This window comes from Mesoplodon densirostris, chromosome 2 (assembly GCF_025265405.1).
Source record: "Mesoplodon densirostris isolate mMesDen1 chromosome 2, mMesDen1 primary haplotype, whole genome shotgun sequence".
Classification (NCBI taxonomy): domain Eukaryota; kingdom Metazoa; phylum Chordata; class Mammalia; order Artiodactyla; family Ziphiidae; genus Mesoplodon; species Mesoplodon densirostris.
The window spans coordinates 98,327,896-98,341,818 of NC_082662.1; the positions used below are offsets into that span (position 1 = coordinate 98,327,896).

Below are 13,923 nucleotides of genomic sequence, written 5' to 3' on the forward strand. Positions count from 1 at the left end.
GGCTTCAGTAGTTGTGGCACGTGGGCTCAATAGCTGTGGCTCACGGGCTCTAGAGCTCAGGCTCAGTAGTTGTGGCGCACAGGCTTAGTTGCTCCACGGCATGTGGGATCTTCCCTGACCAGGGATCAAACCCGTGTCCCCTGCACTGGCAGGCAGATTCTCAACCACTGTGTCGCCAGGGAAGCCCCTTCATTTTGTTTTTTAAAATGCATATGCATGTATAGAAAATGAATTTGAAAAAAAATACAATAAAATGTTACAACTAGTGATCTCTGCTTGGTAGGCTTATGGCAGATTTTAATTTTCTTTTTAATTCTAGCCTGTATTTTCAGCTTTTCTACAATTAACATTTATTAGTTCGATAATTATTTTAAAAACTGAGAAGTGCCTTTTTTTTTTTTTTTTTTTTTGCGGTACGCGGGCCTCTCACTGTTGTGGCCTCTCCCGTTGAGGAGCACAGGCTCTGGACGTGCAGGCTCAGCGGCCATGGCTCACAGGCCCAGCCGCTCCGTGGCAGGTGGGATCTTCGCGGACCGGGGCACGAACCCATGTCCCCTGCATCGGCAGGCAGACTCTCAACCACTGCGCCACCAGGGAAGCCCAGAAGTGCCATTTTGAAGGAAGAGGGGAAAAGGTGGAAAGAAGGACAGATTTCCATGCACACACCAACCATAACATAATGAGGTATTGGAACTGGAAGGAATCTTAGAAGCTAGAAATCGCCTAAATCCAACTTCCTCATTTTACAAATGAGAAGACCGAGGCCCAGAGTGTCAAATGCCCAACTAAGCCATTTGTTCTTAGTCTCCCTGACTGCTTGTTTTAGCAGCTCACTGAGCCCTCATGGCCCCAGGAGCTTTGCAGCCTATGCCATACCCACAATGTTAACAACTGGAGGCCCTGTTTGGGAAGGAGCCCTTGGACTCTCCAGTCAGTCTGGGCCACCCGTTGCCAGTGTCCTTGGCCAGCTGGGCTGGAGAAATGCCCTGGCAGGAAGAAGGCCACTGGAACTCTAGACCTCACTGCCACCCAATCACCAGTGCTTGTCCCTCGGACAGTCGTAGCTGGCCATCTCTGTCTTCTCAGCTCTGCTGTGGCAGAGGTTACGTCTAGGCAGCTAGGCTATTTTTTTGTCAGGTCTGGCTTGTCATGACTTTCAAACCATCATGAGTTGAAAAAGAAACAGTGTGGGTCAATGGTTCGTGTCAAGCTGGAGTCAGAGACATGTTGCGGTCTTTGCCAGAGTCCCTAGACACTGTCTTCATCTGTTCAGACTGCTAAAACCGAATACGATAGACTGGGTGGCTTAAAACGTGAACAGTTTATTTCTCACAGTTCTGGAAAGTTCACAGTTCTGGGAAGTCCAAGATCAAGGTGCTGGCAGATCCAGTATCTGGTGAGAGCATTCTTGCTGGTTTGCAGACAGCCGTCTTCATGCTATATCCTTACCAGTCCTGAGAGAGGGCTAGCTCGGCTTCTCTTCTTCTAAGGGCAGTACTCCCTTCATGGGAGCTCCACCCTCATGACTAAATTTTCTCCCAAAGGCTCCACCTACAAATACCATCATTTTAGCGCTTCAGCATCTGAATTTCGGGAGGGACACAAACACACAGTTCATAACAGACATCAAGATCCTTCTCTGGAGAAAGCGGGGCCAGCAAGAGTGTACAATGACAAATAATTGTAGAGAACGGTGGAATACCGGAAATTAGCACGTGCATAAGTATTTATAGTCTGTCTCCTCCCCAGTGAATCCCTGCCCCACCTTCCCTGCCTCATACACATCTACGCTCCTTGAGAGCTGTGACTTTGTCTCAGATGCCACTGCTTCACTAGAACCTAGCACACAATAGGCCCTCAGTAAACACTTGTTGAACATGGAATGAGTGAACATCATTTTCCTAGAACGTAGAAGACCTGACATGTTCCAAGTTAACAGTATTTCCAGGATTTAAATATTTTAATTCCAAAAGAGCAGAATGTTTGGAAAAAAGTAGTTTTTAGCATTAATATTTACTTGCACAACTGCAATGCAATGCTTTCAAAGAGTTGTCAATGGCAAACACCTAAGCATCAGGGAACCACCATGGGCATCTCCAGGGAGACTGTCATGATGTCCACTCCAGTCTGTTGTCTTCCACTCCTTCCTCCACTCCTCCCTCTTGAACTTGGCCATCCAATTAGCTGACATACATAATCTTATTTGGGGGATATTTCTTAAATTTAGACTACCAGGTGATCCTGCTTCTACTCTCTGGGGGACTTATTAGGATAAGTCAGAGGTTGGGCATGTTCCTGTAGCATAACTTTTTTTAAAACTTGTGATAAAATACACATAACATAAAATGTACCATCCTAATCATTTTTAAGTGTACAGTTCAGGCATTAAGGACATTCACATTGTTGTGCTAATAGCATCGCCACCATCCATCAACAGAATTATTTTCATCTTGCAAAACTGAAACTCTGGGCCTCCCTGGTGGCGCAAGTGGTTGAGAGTCCGCCTGCCGATGCAGGGGATACGGGTTCGTGCCCCGGTCTGGGAGGATCCCATGTGCCGCGGAGCGGCTGGGCCCGTGAGCCATGGCCGCTGAGCCTGCGCGTCCAGAGCCTGTGCTCCGCAACGGGGGAGGCCACAACAGTGAGAGGCCCGCATACCGCAAAAAAAAAAAAAAAAAAAAACTGAAACTCTGTACTCAGGCGCCCAGCTGCTGGCAACCACTGTTCTGCTTTCTCTTTTCCTGAACTTGACTACTCTGCGCACCTATACGCGGACTCAGACAGCATTTGTTCGTTTGTGACTGGCTTATTTCACCTGGCATAATTTTCAGCTTTATGACTGCTGTGGATTTTGGCTGGGGAGGGGCACCAACGCCAGCCCTAGGTAGAGCTGAGAAGTAAGGAGGGGCTTATCCCCAGCTAGCCCACTTTCCTGCCTCATACTTCCCTGAGTTCCCACCGACTTCAGGTCCCTACTCACAGCGAAGTGGCCTCACCCCCTCATCCCATCTCCTGCTTACATGGAGACAGCCTCTGATTTGCTTTGTGTGGGCCGTGTGTCCATGCCTTGGCAGAGGACAGATAGCCACCTCATCTGACAATCCCGCCTAGATGGAATAGAATAAGGAGGGGATGTATCCTTCAAAGAGGCTCTGCTGCATGGGAGGGAGCTGTGGATAGTGGGCAGGCAGGAACCACATGCGTCCCTGACGGGGAGGTCCTCCAACCAGGTTTAAGTGCCTTTCAGCCTTCCCATTCCACATGGCGCCAGGCTTGACTGTTTCCCCTTTGGGCCCTGTTCACAAAGGTTTTGATGCCTTGGCTTTTGTTGCAAAGTTTTCAGCAGCTTGAGTGCCAGTGCCGGGCCCCAGACACACTTTCACTGAGTGTGACTGTAGCCCACACAGGCTGCCCTCAAACACCAGCAGCCTGGAACACAGGCTACAGACTCAGATTGCCTGGGTTCGGTCCTAGCTTGGCAACCTCCAGGCTATGTGGCCTTGAGCAGGTAACTTCACTTCTTGATGCCTCAGTTTTCCCATCAGTAAAATGGCAAAATAATAATACCTACTCCATTAAGATGTTTTGAAGATTGAAAAACCTACTGCTGTAAGTGCTTGACCTGTATCATCTTATTTATGATCACAACCAACCTACTACCCGTGGGAAAAAGGCACCCCCTTTCTTGGCACACTGCCTAGCATGAAGAACTTGAGCTAGATTTCAACTTTACTCACACTCTGAGTTGGGCAGCCTTCTGGAGAGCCTATATACACTGTACACAGCAGCCTTGCCACGAGGCAGGCACTTGTGTGTCCTCATTTTCCAGATGAGGCAGCCGTGGCTGAGAGAAGTTGAGCCCCATGTGGTGATGGGGTGTGGAATCCCTTCTAGCTTTTGCCTATTTACTTAGTGCGTGTGCCAAAGCAGCTAAGCACCACCTGTGCCGTGGACCACATCCCTTTGGCACCAGCTCATCAGCTTACACCTTGTGCATCTTCCACAGTAGATAGCGACCACATGCCTCTCTAGCACTTAATCTGTAGACCGGTGATACCAATCTCTAGTCTTTAATCTATTGCTTTGACAATCATTTAAAAAACGAAGACATGTTATTTGCAAGAAGGGGGAAAGGTGGAAAGAAGCACACATTTGCATCCAGGCACCATCCTGGCTTGGTGATTCTTTTTTCATTTCAGCAGTCCACTCATTGCCCAGACAGCAAGGACCCCAAACATTGTGGGTCTGAGTGAATCCTTCTTCTGGAGCTGAAAGATCAGCGTTACCAATATTTGGCAAAGCAGATTCCAGCTTTGGGGGTTTTCCCTCTAATTTCTTGTGTTCCCTAGGAGCATTACATGTGGCTGGGTGATTGGGGGGGGGCAGATTAAGTAAGATGCCCACCCCTCATTTTCAAACCCTTCCCTTCTTTCCCCGATGAACAGGCAGCAGCCACTGCTTCCTGTGCCCCATTTACAACTGTGATTTGTGTCATATCTTTGTGAATGGGGAGAACAAGGAATTGTATGCTGGACATATGAATTAAATCTATTCGTGTGTCTCCTTTGTGAATCTGTATATTATGCAGACCGTATGCTCTCAAAGACAGATCACTGGTTAAACTGAGGTACTGTGGGGGAATTGATTTGTTCACAGAACTCTGAATATAATTGAGAAGCGCTGCCAGTTATGTCTCTGATTTAACTGTCTGTCTAAGCCTATGTCTTGGATGGTGAGATCGCAAAGTATAGTTCAGATTTGAAACAGCTGCAGCAGAGCCAGCCACATTGGGTGGTGTAAATATCCCCACGTGACATGAAGTAAAGTAGCACATATTGAAAGGGAGACTTTCTAAGGTTCGGAACCAGCATTTTCCCGGCAAACCTCCCACCAGAGCGGGACCCAGGGGACACCAAATGAAAGACGATGCAAAGAGAAGCAGGCTTGGCCCATGTGTCTCCGAGAGGCCAAATGCAGTCAGAGTGACTTAAATGATCTGCTCGAACAGATTAGATGTTTTAACACCAATTCTCAGGCCTCAGAAGCGAACCTGGCTGCTGGCAGACAACCAACACTGCCTTGCTTAATTTTTAGATTTGGCTGTTAAATTTCTCCCAGTGTGAGTTTGTGTTTGATGGGACTTATGAGGGTGGAAGATTCCTGGTAGCAAAGCCTGAGTTCTAGCTCAGTGACTTACCAGCTGTGTGACCTTGGACAAGCCATTTCACCCCATGGAGAGTGTTTACTCATCTGTGCAATGGAGGAAACACCCCCTGCTCTGCTTGCCTTCTGGGGAGTTTAAAGATCAAATAAGATGGTGTTTGGGAATGTAAAAGCACTGTGCAGATGACAGGCATAATTACGTTCGTGGGCAGAACATTGAATTCGTTCTGCCTGATTCACTCAATTCTCCATTTAATTTACATACTGTGGATTTTACCCCTCTTTCTTGCAGCAAAACCCTTTAGAGAGTATCATTTATAGACCTGAATTGATATATATGTAGTTGCCTTATTTATCCTCAGAGTCCTCTGGGATGAAGAAAATAATGGAATTAAGAGGAAAAGTAGATCCAGAGTGATGGTAGCTCAAGGGCACAAAGAATTCCCACCCAGATGTTCTTTCTTTCCTAGATGACACTGACATCTAATCTAAAGCCAAAGCTTCTCATCAAAAGTTAGGCTCGGGCTTCCCTGGTGGCGCAGTGGTTGAGAGTCCGCCTGCCGATGCAGGGGACGCGGGTTCGTGCCCCGGTCCGCAAAGATCCCACATGCCACAGAGCGGCTGGGCCCATGAGCCATGGCTGCTGAGCCTGCGCGTCCGGAGCCTGTGCTCCGCAACGGGAGAGGCCACAGCGGTGAGAGGCCCGCGTACCGCAAAAAAAAAAAAAAAAAAAAAAAGGGGGGGGGTGGTTTCTAGGGACTAGACCATGGCCGGTGGAGAGGAATGATCCAATAACCGTAGCTCCTGTACGTGTTTGATAACGATCATTTGGTTCCATGATGCCTTGTTCCCTGCCGGGGTCCCAGGGCCCGTTACTGTGATGATGAGTGTCAGTAGCCATCGTGCTGGGCAGGAAGTGGGTAGGAAGCTGTTAATGTTTGACCACTACTAATGCACATTTTGCCCACTCTTCTCTCATCTGCAGTCTGAGTACCACTATGAGTACACTGCGTGTGACAGCTTGGGTTCCAGGTGGAGGGTCGCCGTGCCGCATACTCCGGGCCTGTGCACCAGCCTCCCTGACCCCGTCAAGGGCACCGAGTGCTGTAAGCAGCCCTGCCTCTCAGCTTTGGCCTCTGCCCCAAGCCTCCTGCCGTCCAAGTTAGGCACTTCCTGACAGTGTGGCTGCCTTAAGGAATCAGATCTCACCCCGCCCCCCTCCCACCCGGTCAGTCCTCATCCCCAGACCTCCTGAGATTTGGTGCAGAAGTGTTATTTCGTGGATGCAAACTGGGTATCTCAATTTACTTTTGTTTTATTTTCAGATTTAAATCCCATGAGGGTATAAAGTAAAAATAATTCCGGCTGTGTGCCACTTAGATATTTTCTCTGTTTGCATACATTTTCTTTTTTTGGCTGTGCATTTCTCTCCAACCTACACTCACCAGCCACAGTCACTCACTTAGGAAAGATTGTGATTTGCAGTCATTCTTGAAAAAGAAGCCAGAGAAGATAACTTTCTGCAGAGACAGACCTTTAAAATGCACTGGGCATTACTTCAGGGAACAAGAATCTTCCCTGACTGTGGAGCTGACTGTGCAGCCGGAAAGGCAGTGACTTCCCTGCAGCTCCCACCTCACCTCTGGGACTCTGCAGCTACAACTTTGCTACCACTGACAGCTATTTCCCCTGAGCTGTTCTTTTTAGATATACAAAGGGGGGCAGTGGATAACAATAAAAATCAGGAACTAGAATCAAGGAATACTTGAAAATACTTGGAAAGGAGATTGAGGGCATTTAAAATCTAAAATAAGCTTAGCCTAGTGCCTGGTTCAGTAGGTGAGCAAATAAATACTTGTTAAATTTGCAAATGGATATTGCTAAGATCTGAGTAAAACTGAGGTGTGACTAATGGAAACAAATGAGCCATCTTCAGTAAACTTGGACAGCGTTCTTGATCACTATGTGCACCTGCTATGTGAACCACAAAGATAAATAAGGCACAGTCTCCGCCTTCAGAAACGTACAGTCTGGTGGACGGAGCAGACACCTGTTCATCCATTCATTTTTTCAGCAAACCTTTATGTAGCCCCTGCTATGTCTGTGCCAGTCGCTGAGCCACCATCCCTAGAGGAGCTCAGAGCCTAGTGGGAGGCACACATCAATATGATGTGTTGTATGAGGTGAAAAGAACGGGAGTTATGGATGCTTAGGGATCAGGAACCGCTGGGAGAACCACTCGAGCAAAAGCTTGGAGGTGGGAGAACATCAGACACATTCAGAGAAGAGCATGTGGGCTGGGGTGGAGGCAACACAGGGAGGGGATGGATGGGAGTAGGGTGGAGAAAGGTCTGTAGTGGGGGATCAAGCCGGAAAGTTAGGTTGGGGGAAAATTGGGGAAGAATTTGAATGCCAGGCTGAGAGCTTAATTCTATAACCAAAAGTGGGGATGGTGCCTGATTATTTTTTAAATAACAGAAATAATAGTACATATGAGTGTTTTGGAAAGATACTTCTGACCACCGAATGAGCAAAGACAAGAAACAGGGAACTAGTTAGGAGGACATTGCAATGGTTGAACTAACAGGTCACAAGAAATCCCAACTAGTACGGTGGCAGTGGGACCAGAAAGGAGAAGACAGAGGCCAGAAACTCAAGGGGGAAGTTCAAGGCTGAAGGGCTAGGTGCCATTCAGAGGGGTCAGCGCGAGAGACCATGCTCTTCACTGGAGAGCTCTCAGAATGGCTGAGGCTACCCCTTAGACCCCTTAGGAAACGAGACTGACAGGGACAAACCCAAAGTCCTGCAACAAGGCCCTAAATCTTTTTTTTTTTTTTTTTAAATAGCAGCTTTAGGAATTCCCTGACAGTCCAGTGGTTAGGACTCGGCATTTTCACTGCCGTGGTCCAGGTTCAATCCCCTGTCAGGGAATTAAGATCCTTTAAGACATGTGGTGTGGCCAATAAATAAATAAATAAACAGATAGATAGAATAAATAGGATAAAATAACAGCTTTATTGAGATATAATTTACATCAGAAGAGTCAGCCCTGTAAGTTATAAAGCTCAGTGGCTTTAGAATATTCACACAGTTGCATAACTATTACCACTATCTAATTGCAGAACATTTTTGTCACCCCAAAAAGAAACATATCCATTAGCAGTCTCTCCCCATGCCCCCTCCCCCAAGTCCCTGGTGCCACAAATCTCCATTCTGTCTCTATGGATTTGCCTACTCTGGACATTCCATGGAAGTGGAATCATACAAGATGCGCCATGGCTCCAAATCTTAGTGGGGGAAACTCCCAGGTCTCCATCCTCTGCTCCTCCCCCCAGGATGCACACAACCCACCCGCTTCTCCTGCGTGGCAGCAGCCTCACCACCCACCCTTGTCCCCACTCTGTGTTCCAGCCTTCTCTTGCAAAGCCGGGGAGTTTCTGGACATGAAGGACCAGTCGTGTAAGCCGTGTGCTGAGGGCCGCTACTCCCTTGGCACAGGCATCCGTTTTGACGAGTGGGATGGGCTGCCCCATGGCTTTGCCAGCCTCTCAACCAACCTGGAGATCGAGGACAGCACCACAGATTCCACTGAGAACTGCACTTCGTGAGTCGCCCCTCTCCCCACACTCCACGCCCACCCCCTTAGCCCCACGCCCCCCCTTACCTCCCTGCTCCCCATATTGGGGAAGGGGCTGCAGGGAGCACTCCACAGCCTCCTCTCCTGCTCCTCGGGGTGAGGGCTAGAGCAGGCCCCCACTGGACTGCTGGACATGACATCCGCATCAGCCCAACCTTACTGACCTAAGCTTACCAGTGACTGACAGGTATTTGTGACAGGTGAAAAACACGGGGAAATAGAGACAGGTGGACAAGATCAGCAAGGGTTAAATGGCCCAGTCCCTTTAAAACAAAATCCAATTGGATTCCACTATGGAATTTTGGATCAGCCAGTAAACTTCCTCAACTTGATTGCAACACCATGTGCAAAGCCTTGGGTATCTTCCTGGCTTTGGTGCTAGCTTCTAAAACTGGTCTGAGTTTATGGGTTTGGGAGGATAAAGTGGGACCAGAGCTTTGGTCAGTGATGGCTGAGATCTTCCAAACCCTTTGAGACCCTGATGACCAGAAAATTCTCCAGCTCAGAAGGAAATCTTTTCAGTAATTGAAAGGCTCAGCCCAGGGTGCTTACAGAACGGGTGAGCTATCCTTATCAAATCTCTGGATATTTAATTCCTGGGATGGGAGTATCCTATCCCTGGAATTAAATGATGTGCCTTCTATAGTTCAGGCACTATTCTGGATGCTTTACGTATATTATTTTCTCTAATCCTCACAAGAACCCTTGTGACAGTGAAATAGGTATTATTGTTCCCATTACACAGATGAGGAACTGGAGGCTCAGTGAGGTTCAGTGACTTGTCCTTCATTACCTAGCTTACAACTGGGGAGACTGGAATTCACACCTGGTCCAGGCTTTCCACTGCCCCATGCTGCCACCTTCAAATAACATTTAGTTATTTGAAGGCAACATGCAAGGAAATATCCAGTCCTAGAGAGGAAAAGTAGGGGGATGCATAGATATAAAAGACAATTGTCCACTGCTCTCTGTTAAATATTGACAAAGAATACAGGAGAAAAGTACATGAAAGTTTCTCTTATACCCAAGCAATCAAAAGGATAACGAAGGATTAATTGTATTACACCTGGATTCCTAAAGGTGGGAGCAATGTCTCCCTTTCCTATACTTAAAGCTCCTAGAAGCACCATTGTCTGAGCCAGGCAGGAGGCCTCTAACAGTCCAATTTTAATGTTATTTTAGAGTTCAATATCATGAGTCAAAATCATTAGCATGACAATGTTGTCAGCAGAAATAAAGCTGGAGAGGATTCAAGCTGGAAGGAGAGGGAATGTGTGGGTTAAGACAAGCAACCCCCATCTTAGTCCTAACAGAGAATGTGACTGTCCCTGGACAAGATGCAGGCCTGGCTCAGTCGCCACGCGCGTGAAAGCAGGGTTTTCTCCCTGTCTGGGGAAGCAGTGAAAGTCCAGAAATCATTCTCTCTCAGCGAGGCCGGATGTGGGTCTGTTCAAAACGACTTGGGTTTCCACAGCACAGACTGCTTCAGGGCCTGGATCTTAAGGCATCCCACAACATTCCCGGGAGGGGGAAAAAGGAGAAATGGAGAGGAAATGGCCACCTAGAGAGGGTTTGTGATTTCCCCACCGTGCCCCAGAAAGGCAATAACAGCTGCTATCAGGTCACCAAGTGTCTGGCTTTCCTGCTCCATTGTGTATTTACCTGAATCCAAGCCCACTGCCCCCAAACTAACCCCGCCAGTGATGCCTCCCACCTGCTCTGCCTCTAGCGCCTCCCAGCTGGTCTCCGCTTCCACCCCCAGCTTCCTGCAGGCCACCGTCCACTCAGCAGCCAGACTGATCTTCTTAAACACAAGTCCAATCACAGTACTTTGCTGCTCAAAACTCTGGATTCTGTGGATTCCCACTGGAATAAAATCCAATACGTTGTCACAGCCTGCAGGACCTCTGCCCCCTGCCCCTTCTTCCAGCCTCTCTCCAGTGCCTCTCCTCCTGCTTATAGAGCTCCAGCCATCCTGGCCACCATGCTCCCGCCCTCCTGGCGCCTTTAACACGCTCTTCTCCAACTCTTCCCCCAGCTGACTCCTGCTTCACCCTCGGGTCTCTGCCTAAAAGTGACTGCCTCACAGAAGCCATCCCTGACCCCACAGGCCCCTGTTACACACACATACATCATCTTGTATTTCTCCTTATGGCACTTACCATAGTTATTACTATGTTATTAACTGCTTGACAAGTTTCTGTCTCCTCCACTAGAAACAGAATGCAAGCTCCAAGAGGGAGGGGGTCAGGGCTGTCTTGTGCTTTGCTGTGTCTCCAGTATCTAACACCTGGCACAAAGCAGACACAAAATAAATAATTGGAAACAAAACAGGCCAACTGAATGGCGTTTCCATGGCAGGTTCCTGAGCCTTCAAGGGATCATCCTTGGTTCCTGGGTAAATGTCCCAGGACTAAGGTGATGGAAACAGTCCTCAGATCCAAAACTGGGATAAGCAAAAGGGAATAAGAGTGAAAAGGGAGTCGTGGAAAGGATGCTGTACGTTCACGGAAGAGAAAGAACAGAACACCAAATACTGTGAAGGTGAAACAAGAATGAGAGAAAGCATTAAAAAGGGTCTCAAACTTTGGAAGCTTCTAAGTTTTTCTGTACAGTTTCTTCTTTCTAACCTGAATTTATAAACAGTGCTACCCAGCGTGAGCTTGGCAGTGTGTCTGGGTGGCCACCGTGTGAGAATTCCTCTTTGAAAACTTGCCTCCCTTTTCCCCAGGGCCATGGCAAAACAAAGCAGGTATAAGCAGATCACAGCTAAATGACCGAGGGCAGGTTCCTAATCTCTTCCATGCCTAGGTGTCCTCATTCTAAGAACCAGTGATAAAAATAGGACTCTTCTTAGAGGCTGTGGTAAGGATGAAATGAAATGATACTTGTAAAGATTTGGAGCGATGCCTCGCATTTGAAATCAATCAAGACATGTTATTATTGAACGTGAAACGATCTTCACCAGGGACAGCTCTGACAAAAGTCAGAACTGTGATGCATTTTGCAAATGAAATCCACTTATGGCTCCTTTTAATTATTCATTCACCTTCAGGAGTTATTTATAGCTGATGCTATGGAGCACATCAGCTTTAAGTACTGTCTCTTTTAACAAGGAGAAATCAGTACCGTTAGGTTAGCTGGGTATCTTGGATGAGCTCAGCTTAGGTATTTTGGATATGCTTCCATTTGAGAATAACACTAACTGTTGAAGAGCTGGAAGTACCGTGTTATTCTCACAAACACAGGGGGAAAACAGTGGACTAATCTGAGGTCCCCTGAACTGACCATTATTAATCACTGGAGACTTGGGCTGGTCTCAGGCACAGCAGTGAAATAGTGGGATTGTCTTTGATCACCCATTTCCCACATTCATCTGTTTAATGCCCTGAGTCCCTCTTATGTGCCAGGTCCAGGGCTTAGTGCTAGGGACACAGAAGTGAGCAAGTTAAGTTTGGTCTCTGCCCTCACAGCATCGACAAGCCAGGCAGGAAGACAAGCAATTCAAGAAGAATTAAAGTATGACCAGAAGAGGAAACCAAACTGCAAATAAACTAAGAAAAGATGCTCAACCTCACTAATAGTTAAGGAAGTAAGATTTAAAGCTCACTGAGACACTCTGTCCTACCGTATTGTATTGGCAACAATTTTAATGTCTGACCATTCCAGATGTGGGGAGGGTGTGGAGCAAGAACAGCTGTCTTTCGCTGCGGGTGGGTGTAGCTGACAGCAGCCACTCTGGAGCACAACGTGGCCATAGCTGGTAAAGTTGGTGGTTCACATACCCTGTGACCCAGCAGTTCTACCCCCAGGCTTTCCACTCAAATATGCGTAGAAGGAGTCTTGCGAGAATGTTCCTAACAAGAATGCGCACAATAGCAAAAAATTGGAAACAATCTAGATGTCCATCCACAAGTCATGCATAAATAAATATGGGCGAACCATAGAAAGCAATCTTATATACTCGTAAAAGTGAAAGAAGAGCTTTTATTCACGTGTGACTATGGATATGGAGGAATCCCACAATCATTATACGTGTTGAGGGAAAAAAAGCAAGTTTCAGAATCCGTGAGCACATAAGCTATAAAAACATGCAGGGCCTCCCTGGTGGCGCAGTGGTTGAGAGTCCGCCTGCCGATGCGGGGGATACGGGTTCGTGCCCCGGTCTGGGAGGACCCCATATGCCGCGGAGCGGCTGGGCCCGTGAGCCGTGGCCGCTGGGCCTGCGCATCCGGAGCCTGCGCGTCCGGAGCCTGTGCTCCGCAACGGGGGAGGCCACAACAGTGAGAGGCCCGCATATCGCAAAAAGAAAAAAAAAAAAAAAAAAAAAAAAAAAAACATGCAAAATGCTGTCATACAGTATATTGTTTAGAAATACATACATAATTAGTGAAGGGCAGAGAACCACATGGGGACGTCAAGCACCAAATTCAGGAAAGTGGTTACTTGACAGTGGGGAAAGGTGTGTGTGATGCGGAGGGGGTTGAGATTAGCCAGGGGTACACCAAGACTTCTGCTGTGTTGCATTTCATAAGCAGGGTGGCGGGTCTTAAATATTTCATAACACGTTTAAATGAAATACAGGAGGCGTGTGATTATGAGAAAGGGAACAGTGAGAGCTGAGGGCACACGTAGCAGAGGCAGGTAAAGGAGTCAAGGAGGACTTCTCAGATTAGGTGACGTTTGCTCTAAGACACGAGTAGGAATTAAATAGATGGAGGGAGGAGGAAGTTTGTTCCAGGAAGAGAGAACAGTGTGTGGGAAGACCCAGAGGTGAGAGAAAGTTCGGCAGAAGAATTGAAAGAAATGCTGTAGGGCTGGAGCATAGACAGTGGGTTAGGAGTTCGTACCCCATCCTAAGGGCAACAGGGAGTCAGAGTTTCAAGCAGGGAAGTGACAGGGTCAGATTTTTGTTCTGGAGGCTCTCTCCAGCCACACTGTGGACAAGGGATTGGAGGAAGCAGGACTGGATGCAGGGAGGCGAGTTGGGGCTGATTCAGAGCTGAGGGACATGCGGGGAGGAGAAGGAAGAGCCCTTGGGTAGGGTAGACACAGTAGAGGTATTTAGAAAACAAAATCAATATGCCTTCTCCCTTCCCCCTTCCCATAAAAACCAGTTCCTA

General features: G+C 47.7%; 1 protein-coding gene across 4 annotated transcripts in view; it reads left to right on the top strand.

Annotated features, from left to right (window-relative positions):
- Positions 1 to 13,923, top strand: part of ELAPOR1 (endosome-lysosome associated apoptosis and autophagy regulator 1) — a 68,128-nt gene that overhangs the window by 28,198 nt on the left and 26,007 nt on the right. For 2 of the 4 annotated variants that reach the window (XM_060086065.1, XM_060086083.1), the window contains exons 2-3: positions 6,149 to 6,269; positions 8,575 to 8,767. In XM_060086065.1, the coding sequence (XP_059942048.1) occupies positions 6,149 to 6,269; positions 8,575 to 8,767 (314 nt within the window). The remainder of the gene's footprint in view (positions 1 to 6,148; positions 6,270 to 8,574; positions 8,768 to 13,923) is intronic. The other 2 variants (XM_060086072.1, XM_060086087.1) reach the window with 2 other exon arrangements.